This window comes from Haemorhous mexicanus, chromosome 10 (genome assembly GCF_027477595.1).
Source record: "Haemorhous mexicanus isolate bHaeMex1 chromosome 10, bHaeMex1.pri, whole genome shotgun sequence".
In the NCBI taxonomy this organism is placed as follows: domain Eukaryota; kingdom Metazoa; phylum Chordata; class Aves; order Passeriformes; family Fringillidae; genus Haemorhous; species Haemorhous mexicanus.
The window spans coordinates 7,561,638-7,587,663 of NC_082350.1; the positions used below are offsets into that span (position 1 = coordinate 7,561,638).

At 41.0% G+C, this 26,026-nt stretch overlaps 2 protein-coding genes across 14 annotated transcripts in view; one reads left to right on the forward strand and one right to left on the reverse strand.

The window, feature by feature from the left end:
- Positions 1–26,026, forward strand: part of GIGYF2 (GRB10 interacting GYF protein 2) — a 75,495-nt gene that overhangs the window by 33,170 nt on the left and 16,299 nt on the right. For 8 of the 13 annotated variants that reach the window (XM_059855186.1, XM_059855188.1, XM_059855187.1 and 5 more), the window contains 8 exons: positions 15,787–15,966; positions 20,764–20,981; positions 21,070–21,229; positions 21,307–21,507; positions 22,004–22,194; positions 22,896–23,055; positions 24,945–25,111; positions 25,480–25,568. In XM_059855186.1, the coding sequence (XP_059711169.1) occupies positions 15,787–15,966; positions 20,764–20,981; positions 21,070–21,229; positions 21,307–21,507; positions 22,004–22,194; positions 22,896–23,055; positions 24,945–25,111; positions 25,480–25,568 (1,366 nt within the window). The remainder of the gene's footprint in view (positions 1–15,786; positions 15,967–20,763; positions 20,982–21,069; positions 21,230–21,306; positions 21,508–22,003; positions 22,195–22,895; positions 23,056–24,944; positions 25,112–25,479; positions 25,569–26,026) is intronic. The other 5 variants (XM_059855192.1, XM_059855195.1, XM_059855193.1 and 2 more) reach the window with 3 other exon arrangements.
- Positions 1,991–10,176, reverse strand: KCNJ13 (potassium inwardly rectifying channel subfamily J member 13). Its single transcript, XM_059855211.1, is given in 4 exon segments — positions 1,991–2,613; positions 3,458–3,938; positions 10,008–10,131; positions 10,133–10,176. Coding segments are annotated over 4 exon segments (1,272 nt in total).

Genomic DNA, 26,026 nt, shown 5'->3' on the forward strand with positions numbered 1-26,026 from the left:
TTGGCTCTAAATCATGAGATTATAGTCCCATGTGATATATGGGAGAAATAATGCCTCATCCAGAATGCTGTCAAACAACACTCAATACCTCCCACAGAATACTGCCCTATTTCAGCTTTTACACAGGAGTCTGTTTTACTGCTCTTGCACTGGTTTTTAATTTGTAGGACTCTTATCAGTGTCTTACATTGTAGAGAATGTAGAAAAAATGCAAGAAATAATTTAAAATTATTGGTGTTGACACAAGGATGGAAAAGGGTTCTTTAAATTGTGTGAGTCAATAACTAAACAGTGGTGAACAGGGATGAAGGCAGTGTAACTTGATAGTGTGCTGCTCTCCAAGTTCCACAATAGTCACGAATGCTTGTCTGTAGAATGAAGTTTGGAAAAGATTTTGGGAGTGTCTGTGATAAATCTAATCTCTCTGAGGTCTGCAGTGGGGGAGAGCAGCACTTGAATTGTTTTGGAATGAGTGCTCATTTGGAACAGAAATGTGTCCCTTCTGCCTCATTATCTGACTGTGTGTGGAATGCTTCTGTGGGGTGACTCCCCAGACCCTAAAAACCAAAGTAGATTTTTGCTGCCCCCATTTGGGTTATGAACACACTTCAGTGAACAGTTTTGTGACTTGAGAAGAATTCAGTTTAAGCTATCTCATCAGATAGCTTGACACCATTTTTCCTGCTGCTGACCACGTGGGTGAAGTTAAGAGGAAGTATATTTGGTAATGTCTTATGCTGTTGTCAATGAAAATTGCTATTTATGCCATCTGGGTTTCTGGGAAAAGTCTTTTACCTTTGAAAGGTAACTTTATTTTAATTCTACTTGAGTGTTTAGGTATGAACACCTAATAGGCACTGCTTTTGTTGAGAGCTTGGAAATAGTTATCCATCATTGAGTTTTTCCTTCAGCATCTTAAATTATTTAGGAGCTTCAGAGTGGCGTCTTAATTGCAGTAGATTTATGAGGCACTTAAATACAGAAGTCTCATGTATAGTTTGTTTTAATTTTTTATTTCAAAATTGATTCAAGTGTCTCTAAATATTTTTTGTGCTGTGTGTACAGGCAAAGATTGATGTTAGAAAGCATAAAATATCAATGGATGCAGTTCTATTTCTCATATATATATATAGTATGTCCTTCTGGGTCAGATATACTCGAGACAAGCAGCACAGAGGTGAAAATGTGGAATGTATGGGCCTTTAAAAAAAAACCCTGCATTCATTTATTAGAAATAGTCTCTTTTTTCCTACTGCTAAATAATTTATTCAGTGTTTTCAAATATGAAAAACTTTCCATTGCAGTGTTTGTCATATACACCCAGATTTTTTGATGGTGTCTTCATAGACCTGTCTGAGAGTGAGATGCTCTCTTATTTGGCAGAATGAAGAACTGCACTTAGGATTTACAATTTTGCTTAATAAGCACAGCTGGAGTGCTGTTCACTGCCATGAGAGATTGGCAGGACTTTCAGCCATCTGAAAAATGATGTAAGTCTGTATTCCCAAAGAGTTAGAAGAGAGAATAGCAAACCAAGGCATTTGGATGAACAGAGTTATTTATACCAAAATTCATGTATTCACTGAATGACCCCATATTGTTTTCTGCTTTTGTTTTGTTGTCCATTTTGTCACAAGCTGGTTAATTATGACTTTGGTCAGCTTTGGGAGTTTTGAAGATCTCTCCTTTTGGGGTCAATGTGGCTTTAATCATAGTCTGGTGAATTCAGCAGATAGCTCTTCTGATTTCCCAAGAATTAGTGCTGTGATTCAGGCTTCTGTCTTCATGCTGGGTGGTTAATGCAGCCTCTCCTCAGTGGGCACACACATTCTCTTCACTCTGTATATCACGTTGTAATCAGAAGGATGGGACTACAAGAGAGAGATCGCTAGAAGATGGCAGGGCAGGCAGGGAATTAAGTTTTTAAATGGAACCCGCAAGTTTAATGTAATAATAATTAAAAAAGCATAAAGTTCAAGGTCTGTTATCTCTACTCTGTGAGGCCAGTCTCAGAGAGCTGGAAGCTGTCGACATGCTGTCCATTGATGCGGATCTCCTTGTCAGTCCTTTTTGGACTCTTAGAGTCAGGTGCAGCTGGGAGCTCAGGAATAGTCTTGTCAAAATTCTCCATCTTGGTCTGGTATTCACCTTTGGCATTGCGGGCTAGCAGGGAGGCAAAGCGGTGGTACACCAGGATCTCTGACGGGAGGTAGGATGTTCTCCTCTGACATGTTTCTCCTGTGCCCTCCTGCACAGCTGACAGGAAAACGACCAGCTCAAAGTGGGGAGGAGCTTCTCTTTGAAGGAGAGCAGCCAGCGGGCTGGATGCAGTGATGGAGTGGTAGTAGGTCAGAGGGAAAATGAAAAAAGGACACTCGTCCGCAGTGACGCTGTCCAGGTGAAAGTCAATGCTAGTTTGGTGCAGCTGCCCACTCTCTTGTTCTTGGTAAAGTATAGCAGAGATCTGGACGTTGGTCAGGGGGCTGGAGCGAGTGTTGGCCACCTGGAACATGAGGTAAGGCTTCCCCTCACTGTGTGTGACCACAGCAGAGCGCGAGAAGCGGATGGAGAGTGCCCGGTTCTTTGGGCGTGCGATCTTGGCCACGAAAGCACCTGGGGCATGGGAAAGAGCAAACTCAGTGTGAGCACAGGGCCTGGGCTGGCTCCCTGCAGGTTCCAAGGGAGCAGAAACAGACTGAGGCTGGAAAGGCCATGCTTGGAAACTTAGGTTGGCATCATACTAACCTGCTTTTGTTCAAAGAAGTATAGCTTTCCTAAAGTACAAGTTTTTCTAAATTATGTTCACCTATTAATATTTGGAAGTTAACTGTAGCTGTAAGGAGGCCATTAGCTTGCCCCAACTTATTGTAATTGGTAATAGGAACTGATCTTGATATACTGTAGAAGCTCTTTCTGAAATACAGTAAACTAGCCTGTGTATTTTCAAAGTATTTTGAGTTACTTTAAACATGAAGAATATTTTAAATAACTTAAAATACCTCTAAATAGCTGTGACATTGTAAAAACTTTCATTACATTGGGTACTGAGGAATACATAAACGCTGAGTTGAAGATCAATGAAGATAGCTCAGCTAGATGAAAGTATACCTTAAAAATCAAAACAAATTGACCTTAAATATTGTAATTATATGGGAATAGCAGAGAGAGAGAATGGTTTAAGAAATAAATGATTGAGAGTGATATATTGTGATCCACCACAAGTATTTTCCAATTAATAGTGAAATTCTTAAGTCCAGATATTGATAACACCTAATTTGTCTTTTGTTGCTTAAAGGTGTTTAAGTTTTAGTACTGCCTAGCTGAAATCTTGTCGTCCTTCTAACGGCTACCTTAATTGTTCTTTCATGTATCAAAATGAACAGTATTTATTTCTAGCTCTATTCTTAAATCCAGTTGTTACACCTCTTGTGTGTAAAGATGCAGTAGGAAGGATTACCTGTGAGGAAGGCTTCTAGCATGAGCCCCAGGACCATCTGGATTGCCAGCAGTGCAATGGCACTGGGACAATCCCCACTTGGGAACATGGTGCCGTAGCCAATCGTGAGTTGTGTCTCCAGCGAGAAGGAGAAGGCAGCTGTAAAACTGGTGATGTACTTGACACATATAGTGTGGTTGTCAGGTGGAGCATCGTGGTCCAGCTCCAGGTCCCCATTCATCTCAGCCAGCAGATACCAGAGCACTGCAAAGACCAGCCAGTGAAGGACAAAGGAAGCTGAGAAGACGAGCATCATCCATCTCCAGCGCATGTCCATGAGTATCCCCCACACGTCTCGGAGGTATGCCACACCTCTGCCTTGGGCCCCAGCCATCTGGAACGTGCTGTGCCCATCCTTGGTCACCAGCCTCAGGTATCTCTGAGTCAGGAGGGGAGCACTGGATTTGGTGTTATTGCTCTCTGTCGTGTCTGTCGTCATCTTCTAGAAAGGAGAAGAAAGGAAAAAAAGTGATACAATGCCACGTATTTGTATTTTGCCTAATGGTCACAGCTTCTGACATATCAGCAGGGGTAGAAATACTGCAGCCAACAAAGGAGGGCTTATACATTGCAATCCAGAGAAGATTAAGTCAGGAGCCTGGAGAGGAATTTACCACTGTTTGTGGTAATACTTTGCTAGAAAAGATTAGGTTTAAAAATCTGACTACTTCTCAGATTCTCCCTGCTTAGCTGTTTAAATATAAATTTCATACTTTACCTTCCTAAATTTACATTGGAGTCACATGCTTTAATTCTTTAGGGGTGAGTGGGATGGGATTAGGCATACAGTGTGTGAAAAGAAACTGAATTTTGCTGATTATATCAGATTTTGTAACCTGTTTTGAGCAGAGTATAATAATTTACCAGTACTATTATGAATACTATTAACAATAGTGCTAAGGAAAGAATGTTATATTATCTCTGTAACATATTTATGCATTTTAGGGGAATGCTGTACTATAGCTACTAGCCCTTTCTGACTCTTTTAGCTCAAGAATTGTCTCCTGTCTGCACCCACCGTGTCCAGTTTAACAGAATTAGAGTATTCAGGGCAGAGCTACTTCTGGGAGTCTGAGGCTGTTTATGTAAGGATCAGGTAAAAAGAGGGCAGGAGAGCAATTTGGAAAATACACTGTGACATATTTTCCAGTCTAGTCTGCCTGAGCAGTGCAGTTTTTACTAGTGACCAAGTAAAATAGGACAGCAAGCATATGGGAATTAAGGTAGAATTGTAGATATGGGAAGCAAAATGAATATCTGTAGGTATTTGGCATATTAGGCTTCTTTGTTTGCTTTTAAACCTCAAAGCTTGTGGAATTTGCCAGAGCTGGTGAATGTCTTTTAAAAAGACAGTGGTCACTCAAATCCATACATTTTATAAATACTATGTGTTTAAAGTTCACCTCGGGCAGACTAAGTACAGGTTTGTGTAAAATAGGTACTTCATGAGGTGTGCAACCTGTTTAAAGAAGGTTGTGAGGAAGCTTGTTTGTAGAACAACAGAGAATTTAAAAATACCTGTAAATTCTGCAAATGACAATTATATATGGTGTGTTTAGTCAGTTTTGGTTTCCTATAAATTTTGACTTTTCTTTGAATGATGGCTGTTTCAGTCTATTACATTTTTTCATAGAGGAATTGGATTTTTTCCTTCCAACAGTGCCATCTTAATTTTCTCTTGAAATGCATTAGAAGTAAGGATCCTGAAATTCAGAATGAATTTATGGTAGGTGAAAATTTGTCTTGTGATCTTTGATCCCATAGACCAGCAGTTTACATACTTGTTTGCTTAACCTTCAACCAAATTTCAGTAACTACAGAAGATTCTCTTTTGCTTTTACTTCTGTTTAATGCCTACTGAGATGTGAGGATTGACATCACAGTGACTATTTAGCTGCTTATTTTTTTTTTCTTAAAACCATCCAGCTATTACTTCTATCCATGCTGTAGTCAGAAGGAGATAAAGTAGATGATGGCCTGAGTGGTGGAATTTGGTGGTTTTCCCCTTATTTTAGTTTTCCAGTTCACATCTCCCAGGAGGAATATTTTGAAATCATTCCCTGTGTCAGAGACTGCAGTGGACTTAGCAAGGTTCTCCTGGCATATGTACCAGGCTACTTTTCTTGGGGGATTTTGGTTGTAGTCCATCCAGTTTATAGCATGACCCCCCCACCTCCACTGAGTTGGCTCTTCAGTCTGCTCCCTGAATGGCAGTTCTCACTCTTGCTGTACAGTAACCTGAATGTAATTATATGTATTTCAGTCATCCAATGATCAGTGGCTTGTGTAGAGCACAGTCCTTGTGTTAAGATGTAGATGAGGCCTTCTGCAGGTCTTGAAGGAGCTGGAAAATGGGCATCTCTGGATGGAAAGGATGATGGGGCCCATGCTCAAAATGAGCTCTGAACAGTGCCTTGGTTTTATCAGAGTAAGCAGTACTCACAAGAAATGCTCCTTTGTTTGAATAGAGAACACTTACAGAACAAAATGCCTCTGAGTGAATCATGCATTCAAAACAAGCCAGCAAACCAACAAAAAAACCCAAAACAACAGAACGCAACCAAAAGCTGAAGCTTGTGGTTTTCTGTAAATTCTTGTGGTACTTTGAGGGCAGGATCTGCTTTGTAGACTCTAAGCAGTATGGGTTTACAGAACAGGTAGGTGTTGTGGAAATGATTCTGATGCTTACTGATTGGTGACAGAAGCCTTTTCTGTGGTGTTATGTACATTAAGAAAAAAGGGAAAACATTCTTAGGATAGTACATTTTTTTTAGCTGTGCTTCAGATCTTCACGTGACTGCTAAGGCTATGTGTTTGAACACTACAGATTTAGAGCAAATGCTGTCAGCATTGTAGGATCTCAGATTTGTTGATTAGGAGCGTCTTAGGGTGGTGATTAATCACTTAATTTTATCTTAAACTCTGAAAACAATCAGTCTGGTTCTTTGTGATTATTTCAATGGAGGAGGGTTGATTCCTGACAGATTTTGAAGAAACTTGAGAAAGAGAACCTACATTAGCGCCCAACAGCACATTTCAGAACAGTCCTGTGTCTCTGCTCCTTGAGACTCCCAAGCAGGTGAATTTGCCTTCCGAGTTTAACCAGGTTATGCACTGGTACAGTGATCTTTCTAGTCTAGGGCTGTTGAAAATGCTAGTTTTCTATTTCAGTGGCAGGGATAGCATTGGAACTGTGTGAGTTCCAAAACCCCTTTTTTCAAGTGCTTTTGATGGATTAAGAGCCACAAGTCTTAGTTTATTGGAGTGAGAAAAACAGATAAGAAACCGCAAATAGACACTGAGAGCAGTGCAGTTGGGTATGAGTAACTGAGTGGGAAAAAAAAGAGTAACTGCCCTGTGGGAAATAGCTTACCCAGGCTGGAGGATCAGTCCTCTGTATTCTCAAAAGCAGAGGCAGCTTAAGAGCAGATGTGACTTTGAATTTAAAGTGTTAATGTCTTCTATCTACTCCTTACCTTGCCCATAGTAAAAAAAATACAAATACTTTCTTTCCTTGTTAGTGATAAATTAATGAAGTACAGAGTACAATTTGGACCACCTGATTGAATTCCCTGCCTGGCACAGTCCTTGATTGACCCCACATTAATCCCCATTTCAGTGTATGTTTTAGGAAAGACATTCAGCTTTGACTTGAGAAGAAAAATTCAGTGTTTGTTGGAGAGTGCTTGTCTCTGCTATAACATACATGCAATGTTTCTTATCGAGGTTTGTCCAGTGATCTCTCTCAGCAGCACCCTTTATGTTATGTTATTCGGTGGGTTTTGCTTTTTCTGGTTCCTGACTTACGCAACTATTGATGAAGGTTTGGGTGTTTCTTCTACCTCCATTTCTCAACTGATAGCCACTGACTAGAAGGACAGGAACTGTCAGAAATCACTTTTCTAAAACTCTTTTTGGCATGCTGACCAGTCCCTTATCACACATTTGCTGTGTGTAATCCTTTGCATTTACCTTCCCTGGAAAGCTAAATTATCACCAACACCACCGTGTCAGTTGGTTCTTAGCTTTTTTTGGTTTTCAGTCTTTTTATCATCTTGTCCCTTATCCTGGCTTCTTTCTTTTATACACTCCTCCAAGACAAATCAAGGTAGGGTGAGTACTATTTTTTTTAAAAATTGCAGATTCCTTCTAGCAGTGGGACAGGTTCTAAACTGACATGGCAGGCTAATGATTTATGTGGGATAAAATCTTGCTTTACAGCTTTGGGATGTTGCTTGCATTTCTGAAATTCATGATCCAGCATGCAGCTCTCCCATGCTTTGCCTTTTTGATTGAGCTCTTCTTCCTTGTGTTGTAACAGCCTTTATTGCATTTCTATTCCATGCCACCACGTTGATTTCCTCTCCTTTCCTCTTGCTTGGCTTTTTCTTAGGACTTTGGTACGGTTGCAGGGAAATTCATTGGCAGCGTTGTCTTCATTTCCATTTGCCTTTTCAGTTAAAGGCATTCAAAGTGACACTTCCAGCCTGTTCTCAGCTTGATATACAAATGCATCTTTTGAGGAGTCTGAGTGAGGAGTTGTGTTTAGGGGAGACTTCTGCAGTGTTGCCCTACTTGCCCAGCTTCTAGTCTTAACGAAGTCTGTTCTAATTGACCTTGGAAGGAATTTGAAACAGTTTATGCTATGCTGCTTCCTTCTGACAGGAAAGTGGTCTTGAGGACTTGCTGTTTTCTGGGAGTGACTGCAAAAACTGCTTGTAACTGCAGCATCATTCCAAGATTTACTAGAATCTGTGTGGTGGCATGCCTCTGTGGGGATGTGTACATTCCTTCCTTACCTGGCCTGGCTTTGCGTGTTCATGTACAAGCTTCAGATTTAAACCTTGTCTGCTCTGAGCTGGGATTGTGCAGGTCTAATGCTGCCTCTGCGCTTTGCAACAAGAACAAACTAAGATTATGATTTTTTAAGGGCATTTTTCATGCTATTAAAATGGCTATTCTGTGTGGTTTTAGTTTTACATTATTGTGTATTTTTCTTAGACTGAATGGCCACCCTTGGAGATGCTCTGGCATTATTATTAGGATATGGATGAAATTACCAGATCATATAACTTACATTAGGGGACAGTCTTAGAAATGTAGGAAGTAATTCAGCTTGAGAAGCTGCATTGGTTGAAAGCTTATGTTTCTGTTGTGAGTAGAACAGTTACCATTTCAAACATATTTCTCCTTTTGGTTTTGTAGCTAATGCTTCATTGAGATGAATGGAATTAGTTTGTGATAAAACTGTTACTTCTGAGCAGTGTGCAGAATTAGGATAAACTTTTAGGAGTTGTTACATGTATAAGTAGGTCTTGTTAAAATGGAAACTTGAATTTGTTGACCCCAAGTTACTTTTTTCAAAGCAAGTGCCGTAGAGGATAGGATGTGAGAGCTCATACTTTTGACTTTGTGACAGTTTATTACTCAATGCACTTTAAAGAAAGAGGTGGTAAAATGGGAGAGTATGTCTCCTTTTATAGAGCATAAAAAAAGGCTGCTTATATAGCTGATTTTTTGGGAAGTCCAGGGCCTCCACACTAAATAGTGCTCCATTTTATACATAATGTATTTTCACATAAGTACTCTGAGGATCCATATGAACACTAATTCTTGTTTTTGAAGTAGCACCTGAGTGGACCAACTAGTCTGGCCACTTATGGAGAAGCAGAAAAGCAACATTTAAGCAGAGTCTTAGTAAAGGCTGTAAAATATTCCAGTATATATTGAATTCTTATAAAGAAACTTAAATGCAGAATTAAATACTGCTAACAGAGAAGTAATTTGATAGTTACCAGGGAGGGTTGTATTTGATGTAAGGCTGCAGAAGTTTTCTGCCACCCTTTTTTTGTGGAACTTGCTGTTTTTGAAGAGCAGTCCTGCCCTGTGAGATGCAGGTTTTCCCATGGCTTGCCTAGAATGGCTGAGTTTTGCAGGACAGTGGAGTTCACTCCATGTCCCTTTGTGGAGTCCTGGGCAGCGGTGCCAGCTTGCTCTGTGTCCATAAGCACAGGGATGAATGCAGTGATTGAAAACTGTTGATATCTGAGATATAATTGGAGATGGTAAAAGCAAATTTGAAGATGTGAAGCTTGTTTCTTTTAATTTGTGATGGAACTGAGTGCTGAGTTATGAGTGCAGCAAGGTGAGGATGTCTTTTTCATAATTCTTGGCCAATTTTATGACATCCACCTGCTGTAGCTGGAGGTTGCAAATGCTCCCTGCCTGCAGAGCCTTTCCAGCACTTATCTCAAAAACTTTCTGAAAAAATACTGCATAAAGACTTTGGATTTGCTCTGTGTGCTCTTAGGACTGTGGTCACCTGAGACAGCATTTTCTTCTTTTTGAGGGGGAAAAGTCAGCAACCACTTTGTTTAAGGTGCTACTTAGTTTAGCAACTTTTAGAAATAAAACTCTATGCCCTGAAAAGATCTTTGATTTTTTTTGATTAAAGAGTAACAGAACAATTTAAATTGCACAATAAGAAAAAAAAATGGTTTTGTGTACTTACCAGTCTTCAGAGGGTCTTTGTGTAGGAGGAGGAGATAACCTGGGCTCCACCAGAGGGACTGCTCTGGTCTGGTGTACTGGTCCCAGCACTAGTAAAAAACTTCCCACAAGTGGTTGGTAAAGATTAAAAAAAACCCCAAAACCTTTAAAAATGGGTTTGTATGTCTCATTCCTGTGTTTATATGCGGGGGGGATTGGTTTCCATCTGAAGCTGATTTGATTGGTCATTCTGCCTGCAGGGGGGCTGGTTGGCTCTGATCATGTGGAAAAGAATGCTGGTTTGTTAGGAGCATTTCTTTACCCAACACGAACTCTTAGCAGCCAAGGAGAAATCCTCAAACACTTGGAGAAGGGGTGCCTTCCTCCTCACCTCCTTAATCAAGATAATTTTTTAGGTTTGTATAACACAAAGTGTTGTATGAAAGTTGAAAAGGCCAAAATTCCCTTGGAAAAGCTGAGTGGAGAAGTTCCCATATTGCTGCCGAAAACCCACACTGTTCTCTGATACATTTTCTCTAACCAGTGTGAGCTACTGTTCATTTGGATGAAGGGAGGCACTCTTGTGTCCTGCTGCTGCTCCACTTCCTTTCCTGTTAGGTCCTGAGCTCTGGAATGTGACTGGAAAGGTGGATGCAGTTCATGGTGCAGCCTGTGCTCTCAGGAGAGTGTTGCTGAATTGCAGCCTAATGCTGATCAAAAGATGTAGACTTGGCCATTTCCATCTCCACATTGCTCCTTTGTGAAAACATGGAATTAATCACAGGATTTTGCTAAAGCCTAGGAATGAAACAAGGCAGATTAGGTGGCTTGCTGATTCCATGTGGCAGATGAAACCACTTTTGCTTAAGCTGTTTGTTCTTTCACTCCTGAAATAAGAGGAGTTGTTGAGGGTATGTCTGAGTGAGCAGCTGTGCAGAGTGGTCAGTGTGCTTCCCTGCTGGACCAGCTCTGAGGACAGCTCTGGAACACAGTACTGGTTCACTTTTTTTTTTATCCCTTGGTGAGCTGCTGATGTGAGGGCTTTGACTGAACGTCAGATGTAAGAGGATCTGAGAAACAAAGGCTGTGGTTGTTTGCAGTAAAACTACTGAAGGCCTGCTGGGAAAATCATTAATGTAGACTTTCCTGCTTAGGAAACAAAATCCTCCCTATTTTTTCTTCTTTAACCTTCCCCCAACCCTAAATTGCAAAACATTAATTTTTTGCTTCATTAGAATGGAACATTTTAATACATGTTCAGGCACAGCACTGAAAGTTGATAGGCATGGTGTGACTTTGAAAACCAGGGCAAATACTGTAGTGCCAGGGGACTCCCACCAGTGTGACAAAGCTGTAGGATGGTGTGACTCACCCTTCACCCTTCCCTCCACTGCAGACAGCCTCACTTAGGCACAAGTAGGATTTTGGTTTCAAACAGTATTTTCTTAGAAACCATCTTTTGAACTGTAGAAAGCATTTGCTGTGTGGTCACTGGTGTGGTTTTCTAATCTAATTCAACTGAAAGAGTTGGAAGTCTTTACAGAGTTGTATAGCAGGTGAAATTAGGTGCAGTGTGTGTGTTTCAGGTGTGTTTTGGAATTGAACTCTTGTTAATTCCTTTGAATCTATTGGCTCACTCACACTGGTGACAGTAGATAATGGCCAATTTAGTGAAAAAAATATGGGGTTATATTTGATAGTATGTTTTTGAGACCTGCTGTTGAGATTGAGATTTTATGCAGAGAGATTCAAAATTTGAAGCTAGAAATGGGATTCAGAACTTCTGATCTGTCACTGGGAGTCACTTCATGTATTTGTATTCCTGTGGTGTTCCTAGCATATTCAGTAGTGTTCCAATGAGAAGGTAGTCTTTCTCTAGAAGCATCATCTTAGGGACATTTATTTTTTTCTTCTGTAAAATAAACAAAGCAATTACACGTTTAGGCAAAGTTATTTCAGTTCCTTTAAAAACACTGACTGCAAAGGTTTTTATTTTTGCCTTCCTCTTGAGAAATTACGTAGCAGGCAGCAGAGAGAAGAGAGCAAGTCGAAGTACTTAATAGACTCTCCTGGTTCTTGCCCCTCTGTAGAGGAAACAGCAGTGCTGTCAGTCATTGCTTTCCTGTTTATTCTTTCCAGACAGTGAGGATGGTGTAGGAAACATGGGCTGACAGCCTGGAGAACAGGAGTGATTTGCCATTCTGTTAGTAAGTGCTCTTCATAACCGCGTTGCCATGGGGCCACATCCCCCAATCCAGTCTTGTTCTCCACAGTCAGTATCCCTTCAAATCAGTGTTGCACAGCTGTAGGCTTTTCTGGCTGGATACCACTCAGCTCTGTCTGAAGTTTTCTGTAAACACCATTGCTGGCTTTGTGACAGGCCTGAACAGAGGTGCCCTTTTACTGCTCCTTCTCTTCAGGAAGTCCAGTCAATTAGTCCAAGGCAAAACCATAGATTCCATTTTAGTTTCTTTCATCCTTAAAACATTACCAAGTCCTGACTCTGTGATCTAAGTCATTTCAGCTGAAGTGATTGTTCTCAAATCTAGAAGCAGTTTGCAAAGAATATGCTGGCACTTTATAAGTTATGAATGTAGATGTAATCTGTAGGAATAATCCTGTATTCAGTTTGTCAGAGTCTTTCTGTCACTTGGGTAGCTTGATTTTTTCAGGTCTGTAACCTGTGACTAGTTTGTGTTTGTAAAGAACCAGTTTCTTGGCTGGTCTGTCTAATCTTCAGGATCATCTAATGCCAGACCTGTTTGGACACATACCTTGTTCTTTGATGCTTGCTGTGATGTTCTAGAAAACTGGAGTAAACCAGAAAACTGAAGTATGTCATGAGACACTGCATTTTTTCTCTTAATTCCACTCAATGTGGCATCAGAACAGTCTTTGATGTGATACTGGAGTGCTGCTGTGTTTAGAAAGGTTTTGGAACCACAGGTGATCCCATGCTCAGATAAATATAATCCTGACCCCTTATATTAGTTTTTTTTTCATTTCTACATTTGTAATGCCACAGAATTTAAAATCAGAAGAGGGGCAGGATCCCACTTGAGTCTGATCTTGGCAAACAGCATTTGATGTTTTGTAACCTCTACAGAGATGTGTTTCAAACCCCATTTTCTGCAAGTTCAGCATACAAAACCTGACTTTGATAGATCAGTTCTTGGGAACAAAATCTGCTGTCCTAAGGACTAACAGAACCTGAGTTGCCTTGATTTGCTTATAGCATGAGTGGATGTACAGTGGGGCTAAAACCAGGATATACAGGCAAAGCAGACTGCACAATATTCTTTAAGTGACCTTTTCTCCTAAATATTTTTGGAAGAGTGGAACAGGACAAGCTGAGAGCTTGTCTGTGTTAAAGAGCAGTCTCCAGAATCAACTGAACTTACGATGGAAGGGAAGAACATCCTTTTTTTTCCCTTAATTGATAGAGTCTAAAATCTCTCAAATTAATGTTACTGAATAAGTGTCAAGCAATAGCTGTGATTTTTTATGAAAATAATAGATAAATCTGTAAAAATATTATTTCTCATGTCTCAAAATAATGATTTGAATAACTTTTTTCTTTTGGTAACTGTTTTAGTAAGAAAAAAACTAATGTCTGATGTCTTGTGCTGCAAAATGAAAAAAATTGGATCTCTCTCTTCCTCTTTGTAGCATTTTAAAAATAAATTCAAAGAATGAGACACTTTCTTTGTTGTCAGGGACTTAGGCTCCCCATGTCTGTTGGGTTGCAGCTCTCTCCTGTGCACCTCTCTCTGTGTTTTACTTCCAGCTGACTCGGCTCTGTAGCTTTGCCTTTTGCTTTTTTACTATGGGAAGCCCATCCAAAGAGCAATGGTGAGAGGCTTCCCTGCACTTTTTGTTACTGTAGTCTGCGTGATACTTTTTAGATGATACCGAAAATTAAAAGAAAAATTTTCCCAGACTTAGATTTTTGTCTGGCTTGTTCCTTTCCTGTCTTTTCCATGAAACACGGTAATACAGAATGTGGCTGACTTTCATCTGCAAAGATTTATTCACTCCAGATAAAAAGTTGCCATCATCACAGGTAACAAATGAAGGGAGTTGAGTACCTCCAGCAATTTTCTTTTATTTGGAGTATTACCAGAGACTCCCCAAAATACACTGTCTGGAGACTGTTTTGTTTCTCAAAGCCCAGCAAATACGGAAGTGATCTTCAGCCAGATGCCCCCTTCAGTGAAATGAAGGTGTAACTGGGTTATGCTTGGCTTCACAGCTGACACTGCCTCTTGGTACTGGTGCTGGACTTGAAACTAGTCAATGTGCTTTAGCTCTTCATACAGGAACAACATAAGGGAAAGGTATTCCAGAAAAATTAGAGCTGGAAAAAGATAAAGGTTTTTACCCTCCAATGTTTTAAGATGGTGGGAAAGGATGTCAGTTTTTCTCAGGTGCATGCAAAGTAGAGAGCCAGCATGTGCTTCCTGCCTCCAGAGTGCAGTATCTCTAGCAGGAAGAATTTTCATGTTCTAAACAGAGGTCTGGTATGCCACAGAATTTCAGATCTTCTTTATTTCCTCATCTTTTTCATTGGCTGAGAAAATTGCCTGATGCTAAGAAAACATTCTCCTATGCTTCCTGAATGAAATACTTAAAATGGTCTTTTTCCACCCCAGGAGTCTTAGTACATGATCATACTTTCTTGTGTTTTTCCTGTCTAAGAAAGCAGGCATACCAAACAGACTTCACCAAATAACATCTTACATTTTTAGGTTTTAGGACTCTTAAGAAGGAAGATTCAGTATGCCTTTCTCTAGTGCTTGAAGACCTTTCCTTTTATAGATAATGCCACAATTTCAGGTTAACACTGGGTAATAGTACCAGTGAAGAAATGACATCACTGTGGTTCCTGTGACAATTCTGGTGCTACACAGCTGAAGAAACTTATTTCAGTGATGGGCTGTCTTGTCAGGGCAAGTCAGCAGTGAAAGCATCATCTGTGTTAAACCTTGGCATACTGGTGTATGACTTGGAGATCTTGGTGTATAATGTGGAGTCTTTTCATAAAAACACTTACATCACTCTTTTCTGACACGATTGCTCTTCATATGTTCTTAAGGATTTTACGTTTTGTTTTAAATATAACATAATGTACATTGGGAACTAAAAGACTATCCTGTCTCCCAAACTTCTAGTGGACTTATCCTTCAGCTCAGGCGTAATTGCTTCTAGCCCTTCATGCACTGACCTTGGCTCTCCAGAAGATGGATTCGCAGCATAATGTTAACACTGCTAAGTTTTTTCTTGTTTATTCCTCAATGTTAATTTAAATTTTCAGTGTTTCCTAATAGTTAGACTGATGTATGTTGGATTAAATAAATAGATCTCACCTTTTTATTACAGAAGTAGGAAATGTGTTTGGTTTATATAATGTTTACACTGTGCTCCCATTTAGCTTGAGACACTTGCTGATAAAGCAGCTTATTCTTTCTCTCTGCACACTTTTGCCTTCCTTCTGTTACATTTCTTTACATCTCTTAAACTGCCTTTTCCTTCTTTGCCTTTCCTATCCATGTTCTAATTACTTATATGCTTTTCTTCCTTCTGGATTTTTTTTTGTGTGTCTTTTCATCCCAAGGTACATAGACACCTGGATTTCTTAAATCTCTGTCATGTTTCCCTCTTGAATTTCTGTTCCTCTCCTAGGTTCCTATAACCGCTTCTGGTGCATTTTTTGCCTCCAAGACAGCAAGATTTCAACCCTTTTGTATTTCTGTGTTTCTAAAGACAGGACACATGTTCACTGGCCTGTGTTTTCTTTGCAGTGAGACCAAACTTTGAGGAAGGTGGGACAGTGACCACAGGGAGGAAACACGAATTTATACGCTGTGAGAGCGAGAACTGGCGCATCTTCAGGGAGGAGCAGAATGGGGAAGATGAGGATGGAGGCTGGCGACTGGCTGGGTCACGGAGGGATGGGGAGAGGTGGCGTCCTCACAGTCCAGGTGAGAGCAGAGCTGGGCAAACATGCAGCTGTGGTTACAGAGAGAGGGCAAAGGCCATGAGGAGAGGGAGGTGCCACATTCAGGGAAAAATAGGTTCATATAGTCTTGGTCATTGTATACTGTTCTGGCATGTGTGAGGGCTCTTGGTCACCAAATGTTTAGCATAAAATTGTGTGCCTTTTGTTTTCCTTTTAGCATCTTCAGTACCCTTACATATTTAGGGGAACAATAGTTTCCAGGTGTGCACTTGTCTGTATTGTGCTACAGATGTGTGTGTACTTGGTAAAATAAGGGGTTTTTAATAGTACTGTTTCTTTGTGGCTGTGACAGTGAGGGGACAGAAGTCACCCACATTAGACAGCATACCTAAAGCTGCAGAGTGACACTGACACTAAACCACTCTGGTCATTGACCACTTCCTAGTTTTCCAGATGTGTTTGCAATGCCGAGAAGCGCCCTGGGAAAATCTCAGGATACGTTGCTCTACACATTTTGTAGTTAGTTGCAGGATATCTTGTCTCAATAAGTTTCAGGCACCTGTTTGGTTTCACTCTCCCCTTCCCAGGCCTGACAGGGCAAGTCTGTTCACTTGCTTTCCAGCATTGCATTGCTAGAATTGCAGGAGAAATACGAAGGAGAGCTTGGTATTTCAGTACTAGGACTGAAACATATTATAGGTTTTTTTCCCGTCTTTTTGGAAAAGATTCAGTCATACCTGGTGGGGGATCCTGGGTTTGGCTGTCTTTTGGCTGCAGAAGGCGTCTGAAGTACCAGGAGAGGATTAGGCTTTTCTACTGTTATATTTTCATAGAGTAGTACAATTGTTAAGTTTGGAAAAGACTTTGAAGGTGTTTGAGCCCAACCATTGACCCAGCACTGCCAAGGCCACCACTAAACCATGTCCTTAAGTGCCACATCTGCATGGCTTTTAAATCCCTCCAGGGCTGGGGCCTCCACCACTTCCCTGGGCATCTGTGCTAATGCTTGACAACCCTTTCAGTGAAGAAATTGCTCCTAATGCCCAATCTAAGCCTTCTTACTGGTAGTTCTATGGGGTTATAGGGTCCCCCTGCTTGAGTGTCCTTTGTTCCATGCTAAATTTGATAGGAAAGCAAAGAAAGCACATGACACTTTTGGAGCTGAGGTGGACAATTTCTTCTGTTCAATAAAGAAAAGTCCCAGTCACTCTTGCAGTGGCCCTGTTGCCCTTTTTAACATCTCAGACTTTCAGTACAGCTATTGTTGGGAGTAACCATCACCTCTGTTCTGAGCCTTCTTCATAGCTGTGTGTAACTCTGCTCTCAAACAGCTGTTCTCTTGTACTAAAAAGCCCAAGGCTTGATTTATCATCAGATGTTTTCTATTTAGAGCAAGGCTAAGAGGCAAATTTTGAAGAGTATAATTTTCTTTTCCCCAGTGTTTGGTCACAGTTGTTGATCAGACACTGCTGCTTTGTTATCTAGTTGAGGCAACATCAGGCCAGCTACCTCATGATGCAGCATGGTAATCAGGAGTGGAGTGTTCTGCGAGTACCAGCCTGCATGCTTTAGCTTAAAAGGATGCCTAGGCCTCAAAGTTCAGAAATTCATTCAGGTCTTGAGCTTTTTTGGTTGTTCTGAGGAAGGCTTTGAAAATTTGTCTCAATTCTGTCATGTAAATTTTATTTGAATTTTCATTGTAGTAGAAACTAACTGAACTTCCTTTACCAAGTTAGGTTTAGCAGCTATCGTTTAAAGCCTGTTTGAAGACTTGGTGAATCTGCAGAAAAGTTGCTAATTTTGAGATAGCCTGAGCTGACAGCTGTATTGCCCTAGTTCCAGCTTTCATCAGAGCTGTATTTGATTTCTCCTCTTAGTAGTAGCCACAGAACTATCAAAATGGTTTAAATCATGTTTTTGCTTTAAACAATGAGCTTAAATCACATTGGCATGGTTTAAACTACTCCTTTGTACTTCTTCTGGTGTTAGGTAATAGTACAGTCATATGTGCTGCTAAAAAAAGAGAAATGTCTTCAGAGGACTGTTTTCATTTGTTTAGTTGGTCCTTCCTGTGGCTTGTCTCTGTGTACTCCCTGCTAGGATCTTTACACTGGCTTTAATAACTGCTAGAAAGTGTGATCACAGATTTAGATTAACTGGCTGCTTCGAAGTTTCTTCTTTTTTTTTTTTCCCTTAAATTTTTAACCATGTTTTAGAATTATAAATGTCTAAAAACCCCCTCTCTGTTGTTACAATTCTTGCATTCACACAATGATTGCCCTTTAAATTTACAAGGCCAAGTCTGTTTTGTCAGAAACATATACAAACCTGTTGTGGTCTCAAAACTAGTGACTGATCTATAGCTGTTTATGGGTTTGGTTACCAAATCAGCCTTAACGAATAGGAATAAGCTTTTCTTGACAAGAATTTCTGATATGATTTTGTGTCATTGCATAAATAGCTCTTCAAATTGCTCTTTTTCCTGAGAAGCACTTGAGAGAGGCCTTAGGTTGTACTTTCATATAAAGATTTTTTAGTTGCTGCTTTGTTTGAAAGGCTTTTCAAATTCATCTTGATTCACTCCACTTTCAGAATCAGGTGCTGTAATTCAACTAGAGTTGAATTTTTCAGCCTTGTTCCTTGTGTTTCTTAAATATGAGGCAACTAAAGTACATTAGAGAATCCTGCTCCAAAATTGAGCAAAGTAAGAACTAGGTCTATATATAATATATGCCCAAAAAAGTGTGCTATTCCCTTAAGTGTTCTGTTTAGCATTTAGTATTCTTTGGTATATATTGAAAATTTCACTGCTGAATTAGAGAATATAACTTTTAAGAGAGAAATGGCTATTAAAAAGGTTAATGTGTTCTTGGATTTCCTGAAGCAGCCAGTAGTCCTATCTTTTACCTACAATGTCACCATAAATTGCAAGGGATAAATTAAGCTTAAAATTGTCTCTACACTTGAAATATTGAACATGTAACTACTGCCTAGTGATAGTATGGGGCTGAACTTAAAGCTGTGTTTGTGTCTTAAATGCTGGCTAAAAAACTTCAGGCAAGAATTCAAATTTATCTCTCCTCTTGGCTTGCTTTAAAAGGTTGGCAGCCTGATATTTCAGACCTGAATTATGGCCTATATTTGAACTGGGCTTTTACAAACACATTTTGTTACTAAGAAACAAGGGCATGAGTCTGCTGCACCTATGTCATTTTGCCTCTCTAGGTAGCTCTGTAAATGTGGGGGCTGTAAAAGGTGGTGTGACTAAATCTCTGCAAGCAGACTAAATGGTTCTTCATTTGAACTTTGAAGATACTTGGGCTTAACAAGGTGCTTAGAACTCGCCTTCAAAAACCACATTTCTGAGTCTCACTATGAAGAGCTGCACTCCTGGTATTGGCATGTGAACTGTGGAAAAATAGAGGCTCCTCTCAATGCAGGCTCCTTTCCCCTGCTGGGAGCCCTGACATGGGCATGGCTGCTTGTAATGAGGAGCTGTCTGTCCAGGGACTGAATCAGAAATGCTGTCTGGTTGTCAACAGCCTCTCACACTTCAATCTCTTTCCTTAATAACATTAAAGTATTGCCTCAGAAGATTGATTTGATGGTTTAATACTACTTTCTTTGCAAGGCATAACTAGAAGCATAGGTTAAGTTATCCAGTGGAATTATTTGCAAATAAGCACATAGGGAATAGTGAAGGCCTTGTTAAAGAATAACATTTGTGTTTCCTTGGTAAAATTTAAGATTGAAGTTCAGAATTTTTCTGGAAGGAGCTTGTTTTATATTTCCTGTATTTTTGAGACAAAGGTGGAGTTTTGAATGGCTAATATTAATAGTTAGGGTAATAAGGTCAGTGTGGAAACATTCATCAGTCATGAAACAGACCATGTTTCTCCCCTTTACTATGATTTGGGGTTTTTTTTGGTAGATATTTGATACTGTGAGGTTGCACTGATTCTGGTGCACAGATTGTTGGAGCAAAAAAAAGAGTTTCCTTATTTTTATCCAGTTAAGAACAGCCACCATGAAAAGCTCTAAGGTGCCTTCATCTTTCTTTGCACCTTTGTGATAGAGATGGCTTGTATTTCATGGAAAGCTGTGTACAGTCCTTTCACTCCCAATTTGTTTTCCTTAGCAGCTAGCTCTTTACAGCTTAAATAACATTATTGCACTCAGAGGATTTGAAGCTTGGCTGAATGAAGGTGTCTTCTGAATATGAAGTTTATACATGAGTTGGGAATGTTCTCCCATTTCTTTTCTTTCCAAGTTTTGGTATTCCATGGCTAAAAAAAAACATTCAAGAGACTGACCAGTCATTTCAAAGGTATTTGAACAGTTGTCACTCCATTTTTCATGTATATGTACAAAAGCATATCTGAGGGAAAGAGGCAAAAACATGGCTGTTTTATTCAGAATGCGACTTCTGCAGAGCCCCTGAAGGAAAACACGAAATCTTACACAAGTAAAGGTGCCACAAAAGACTTAAGTCAATGATGGCTGGTAAATTCAGTTGGCAGCTAGTGTTGCTTGTCTTATTTTGGTGCCTGTTCTTGATTTTGTAGCCAAGCTTTTTTAGCCTTATGTGGTTTTTAATGCTTATTCCACAGTTTATAATGTGAGGATATACAGTGGACAGTATTTGAAAGTCTCCTGCTTATTGGCAAGATGCTCCTTTTCTTTGCCTTGTCCTTGAAGCTGCCTGTTCATAGGTGGGCTGTACCTGTAGCAGCTTTCTGAGTTGCTGTCAGTGTCCTTCCCCCCCGTTGTGTGAGCACTGCCCCAGGACTGTGTGGTAAAGCTCCTTTCCCTGCCTTAGACGGCCCTCATTCCGCAGGCTGGCGGGAGCACATGGAGCGACGGCGGAGATTCGAGTTTGATTTCCGGGACCGAGACGACGAGCGGGGCTATCGCCGCGTGCGCTGCGGCAGCGGCAGCATGGACGACGACAGGGACAGTCTCCCTGAGTGGTGCTTGGAGGATGCAGAGGAAGAAATGGGCACCTTTGACTCCTCCGGAGCGTTTCTCTCTTTAAAGGTGAAAAGCTGCTTTGGGCCCTTGGGTCACTTGGTGCGAATGTCCTGTGTAGTCAGGTGGGTTATGGATGATTGCGTTGACTTTGCAGAAAGTGCAGAAGGAGCCAATACCAGAGGAACAGGAGATGGACTTCCGGCCTGTGGAGGAAGGGGAGGAAAGGTCTGATTCAGAAGGGAGCCACAATGAAGAAGCCAAAGATCATGAAAAGCCCAAGAAGGAGGGGGAGAAAACAGAGAGAATAGTGGCAGGTAAGGGGGACTTCGTCTGCAACTGTCAGTGTAGAATTTCTGTTAACTCAGTTACTTAGAATTGTGCCTTGTTACAGAAGCAGTGGAAGAAGCAGCTCAGGCATCATCTCCAGCTGCCAGGTCAGACACCCCGCCGAAATCCCAGCCTCCAGACCCGCTGCAGGCAAACCTTTTTGAAAGGAAGGAAGAGTCTGCGCCAGAAAGAACAGAAAAAACAGAAGATAAAGAGAATCGAGTGGAGAATACACTGTCAGCCAAAATGTCCAACAGAGGGGAAGGTAATAAACCTGACAGATAAATTTACTAAGTTTCTATTACTCACCGTGAGTAATCCTGGCCCCTTAAAAGAGGCAAGGACTGGTGATGGAAGACCAGATTCACCAACTGGTCTGTAAATACAGGATTTGTTGGATATGCCATCTCAAATGCTTTCAGTGCACTGGTACTTCACACTGAGATGCGGTCCAGGGAAACATCAGCTAGTTGTGAATGTACCTCACTGTGGTACAGCAGAGTAGTCTGGACAAATGTATGTGGCCAGGAAATGAGATAGATATGCTCAAATGTGCTGAGTTCTGCACTGATAGAACTAAACTGTTTGTTCCTTGAAGTTAGGCTGGGTACCTGTGTTCTAAGCAGTACATTCAGGAAGATCGGAAAATACTTTTGCTTTGGTGCTAGATTTGAGCTGTTGAATATTCTTTGCATTAAGTTCTTAAAAGTAATTGTTGTTTATGTTAAAGATAATGGACTAACTTAAACATTTTTCTTTAGATTTGGCTTCTCTTGCTCAACCTTTGCCACAGATTTCTGCAGACACAGCTGCTTCTGCTCATCTTTCTCCTCCTGTTTCCAATTCAAATCCTGCTCTGCGGCCAGTTCAAACACCTGTCACAGCTGCTCCAGGCATGGGCAACATTCCCACTGATCCAGATGATGAAGAGGGCCTCAAACACCTAGAGCAGGTAAAATTTCTCTAATTCCTTAGTTGTTGACAGTCGTGAGACTGGAGGAATGTGGAATGCAGCAAATATTTGAAGCCCATAAAATCAGAAATGCAGCTAAAACCTTACACTCCACAATGTATACTGAAAGCTGCTTCTCTCTGTTTTTTTTTTTTCAAATAATTCAAGCTGTTGTATTTTTCTATGCTATACCCCATTTAAAGAGCTAGAGACCATAGTGCTTGTGGCCACTGTTAAGTAGCATTATGATTTGCCTTGAGAAATTATGTATGTCTTTTAAAACCCCCAAAACAAACAAACCATCAAACAAACAAAAACCCAACCAAAAATCCTGGAAGTGAATCACAACACTGTTGATAGAACTGTAGTGACTGCTGAGATGTAGAACCCTCTTTGTGCTCATGCTCCCATGCCTGTTTTATTTTTCACTGTGGTACTGCATGGGGCCTCCTTGGCAAGATGCTCTAAAGCTTTTTCTAAGCCGATGAACTGTGCTTGTTTAGGATTCTGCCTGACAAGTGTGGTAGACAGAGCTCCAGGTTTGTGTAGCAGTCACTCCTGTCCTGGGGCTGCCTGTCATTCCTGGTACACTCTGGAGCATTGGGTAGCACAAGGTTGGTTGTGTTTGGTACACTCATTTCCAAATCTCTAAGCCCCCATCTAACTTTTGTATTTCTTGCTGGTTTTGATGTCTCTTCCAGCAAGCAGAAAAAATGGTGGCATATCTGCAGGACAGTGCCCTTGATGATGAAAGACTAGCAGCAAAAATCCAAGAGCACAGAGCAAAGGGTTCCTCTATGCCCCTGTTTCACGAAGCCATGCAGAAGTGGTACTACAAAGATCCACAAGGAGAAATTCAGGGTAGGTCTGTGCCATTTACACTTCTCTTTTGTTTCACAGAATTGTTAAAGAGTTCTTCACAGAATTACCACCAACAGATGCTGGTGCTTCTTTTTACAAAAGCAGCATAGGGAATTTACCATTCTAGAGCTAGGTTCTGAAAATGTCTTTGACCCATCACTGCCCCTATGAGCTCAGCAGGCTGAATGTCGAGAGCTGTGCTTTACTGGGGCTGAGGTTTGCCATCACTTCATGTTCCTGTCAATTAGGTTAGACTAAAACCTGTTTCACATACCCAGTAGTTACTCAGATGTCCAGATAACAGTGGAAACAAACAAGGAATGTGACCACTCAAGCAGTTGTAAAGAATCCACAGGAAACTTTGAAATCAGCCTGAAGACGTGGAATAGTCAGGGAGGGTGGTTTGTTTAGAATCCAGGGCAAAGAGGAATCAAGTTTCCACCAGCCCATGCTTGTGCTGAATCTCAATTTAAATTGCACTTGCAGCCACTGCTTTGTTAGTTCATATAATAGATAGGAACGGCTCCCTGCTTTCAATTGTTGCTTAAGAATTTTTTTGGTAAGTAAAATTTGAAGCAGGCCTTTCATATAGATACTTGCACTTTTGCTTTCAGAAGGTACATCTCTTTTGGATGTCCCTGGGCTCGGTTTAGCAGCTGCTTATCTGCTTCCCAGAAGTGCAGTTAAACAGTGAATTCCTTCCTTGCTGTACTTCACACTGTGCAGTGTGAATGACTTCTCAGCTGTGAACTCCAGATAGGGTTGGTGGGGGTGTTGTTTGTGGGATCTGTGTCAATCTCTTGTCTGCAGGTATTGCATGTCTTTAGGGGTTTTTTTCATCCCTTTAAGTTTAAAGAATGTTAACCATAAAGTGCTTTTTATTTGCTCAGTGTATGTCAGTCACTGCTCAATGTTGATTGGTGTGTGACAATCTAAATATTTTTGTTGTTGGATTAAGTACTTCAATGTTCATCAAAAAGTAAACACTTTGAATTTTTTTTTTCTTGGGGTAGCCTCTTGTGGTTTCCTACACTCTAGGAGGAATTGCCTTCTAGAGATACTCCTTACAGAGAAGGCAGGGGTTACTGAATGTTCCTGCTTTTCAGAAGATGTTTTGCAAAACTTATATGGTTCTTACTTGGATAAATAATACTGGTTTTCTATGTAATTGAATATGTAAAATTTATATAGGAACCCTCCTTTGAAATCTACGCTTTTCCTTCTCTTCCTCTTTTTTTTTCTTAGGAAAAGGAGGAAGAGAATGAAAAGTGTAGATTTTTACAAAGGAAAGAAACGTGATCCTCATTATCTTAAAAAATGTACTTGTTCACTTGAGGTGAATCTGTTTATCTTCTAAGTTCCAGAAGCAAATCTTGTGTAAAACATGAGGGTTCCTCTGGTTTGAAGGCAAGAGTTGAAGCAGGCTAAGATTGTTTAATTATCTGTGCAGTGCAGTCAGGAAAGCAGCACTTGTGGTCTCAGCAGTTTCAGCCAGCAGGTAGCGCTGAGCTCCAGGGTGGGAGCTGCAGCTGCTGTGAGCCTGAAGCAATAAGTGCTGCAGGAGGACAGCAGGGGGATTAGCTGGACCAAGCCCCACACCATGGTGGCTGCTTGGCTTGCACCCCAGAGCTGACCTGTGTCCCTCCAAGGCAAGGTGAAAGCCATCATGCACTTTTCCTGAGGCTGTAGGGCAGTGCTGTTGTGGCCCCTGTGCAGATGTGCATGGACACTCCAGCCTTGGATGAGCAGTGTCCCCACGAGTGGGTGAGGCAGACAGGAATGCCTGGTGCTGGGCACTGTGTGGCCATAGGCAGCTCCTTGTTTCCAGCATGCTGAACCTGGCCTTGCTTCCCTTTCCCCACAACGTGTGTTGGTTGATGTGATTTCAGGTCCATTCAGTAATCAGGAGATGGCAGAGTGGTTCCAGGCTGGATACTTCACAATGTCACTGTTGGTGAAGAGAGCCTGTGATGAAACTTTCCAGCCACTTGGAGACATCATGAAAATGTGGGGCAGGGTTCCCTTCACTCCAGGCCCAGCACCGCTTCCACATCTGGTAATTATGTAACAGTTACAGTATTGAAATAGTCCTCTAACAAGTGGGAATTGAATTTAGGTGTCATCTACTCTGTCTTGGAATTGCAGGTGTTCCAAGCACCAAAGCTGAACTTGGTGTTAGATTACTTTTGCAAAAGTAGAACAGACATGTAATTTAAAAATGCTTGGTATGGCTGGGACGCTGGGTACTGTGATATGTAAAGGTGCTCTGTATTTCACAAGCTTTGTAAATCTTGATCTTGGTCTAGGTATTTTTCCATTTTCTTTTTTTCTGGTCAAAATACAACTTCTACGTTGCTTGCTTTTGCAATCTACTACTCTTAGTATATATGTTATTGAAAAAGAATGTTTTATCTCTAAACATAGGGTGAGCTGGACCAAGAGCGACTGACTAGACAACAAGAGTTGGCTCTAATCCAAATGCAGCACCTGCAGTATCAGCATCTTCTAATACAGTAAGACTTCTTGTCCTAGAGATCTTCCAGTGGCTGTGTTCTGCTCTGCATTTTTCATCATCTAGGTTCAGCTGCTTGTTTTTGTTTCCTTGGGCAATGGGGCTGGGAGTGCTTCACCTCCAACAGCAATAGCTGCTGGCACAAACACTGGAGATGTCGACAGTGTACAGGATTAGGGCAGTGTGTCTGCCCCAGGCTCACTTTTCAGAGTCCTTTCCAGTGTCACTCGTAGCTTTTGGTGAGACTGGCTTTATAGGTAGTTGTTATGGTCAGTCTGAATCCCAGGTGTCCTAGTAATGACCTTCAGATGTTTTGATGTCAGGAGAAGACTACATGTCTTTGGATCTGGAGATGGAGAAGGTGGAACTTACCTTTGGTCTGCTTGCTCAGCTCTTTTACGATCAGTGGGAGATCCTGCTGGGCAAAGCAGTTTGAAATCCATTTTGCCAAAGCTGTCA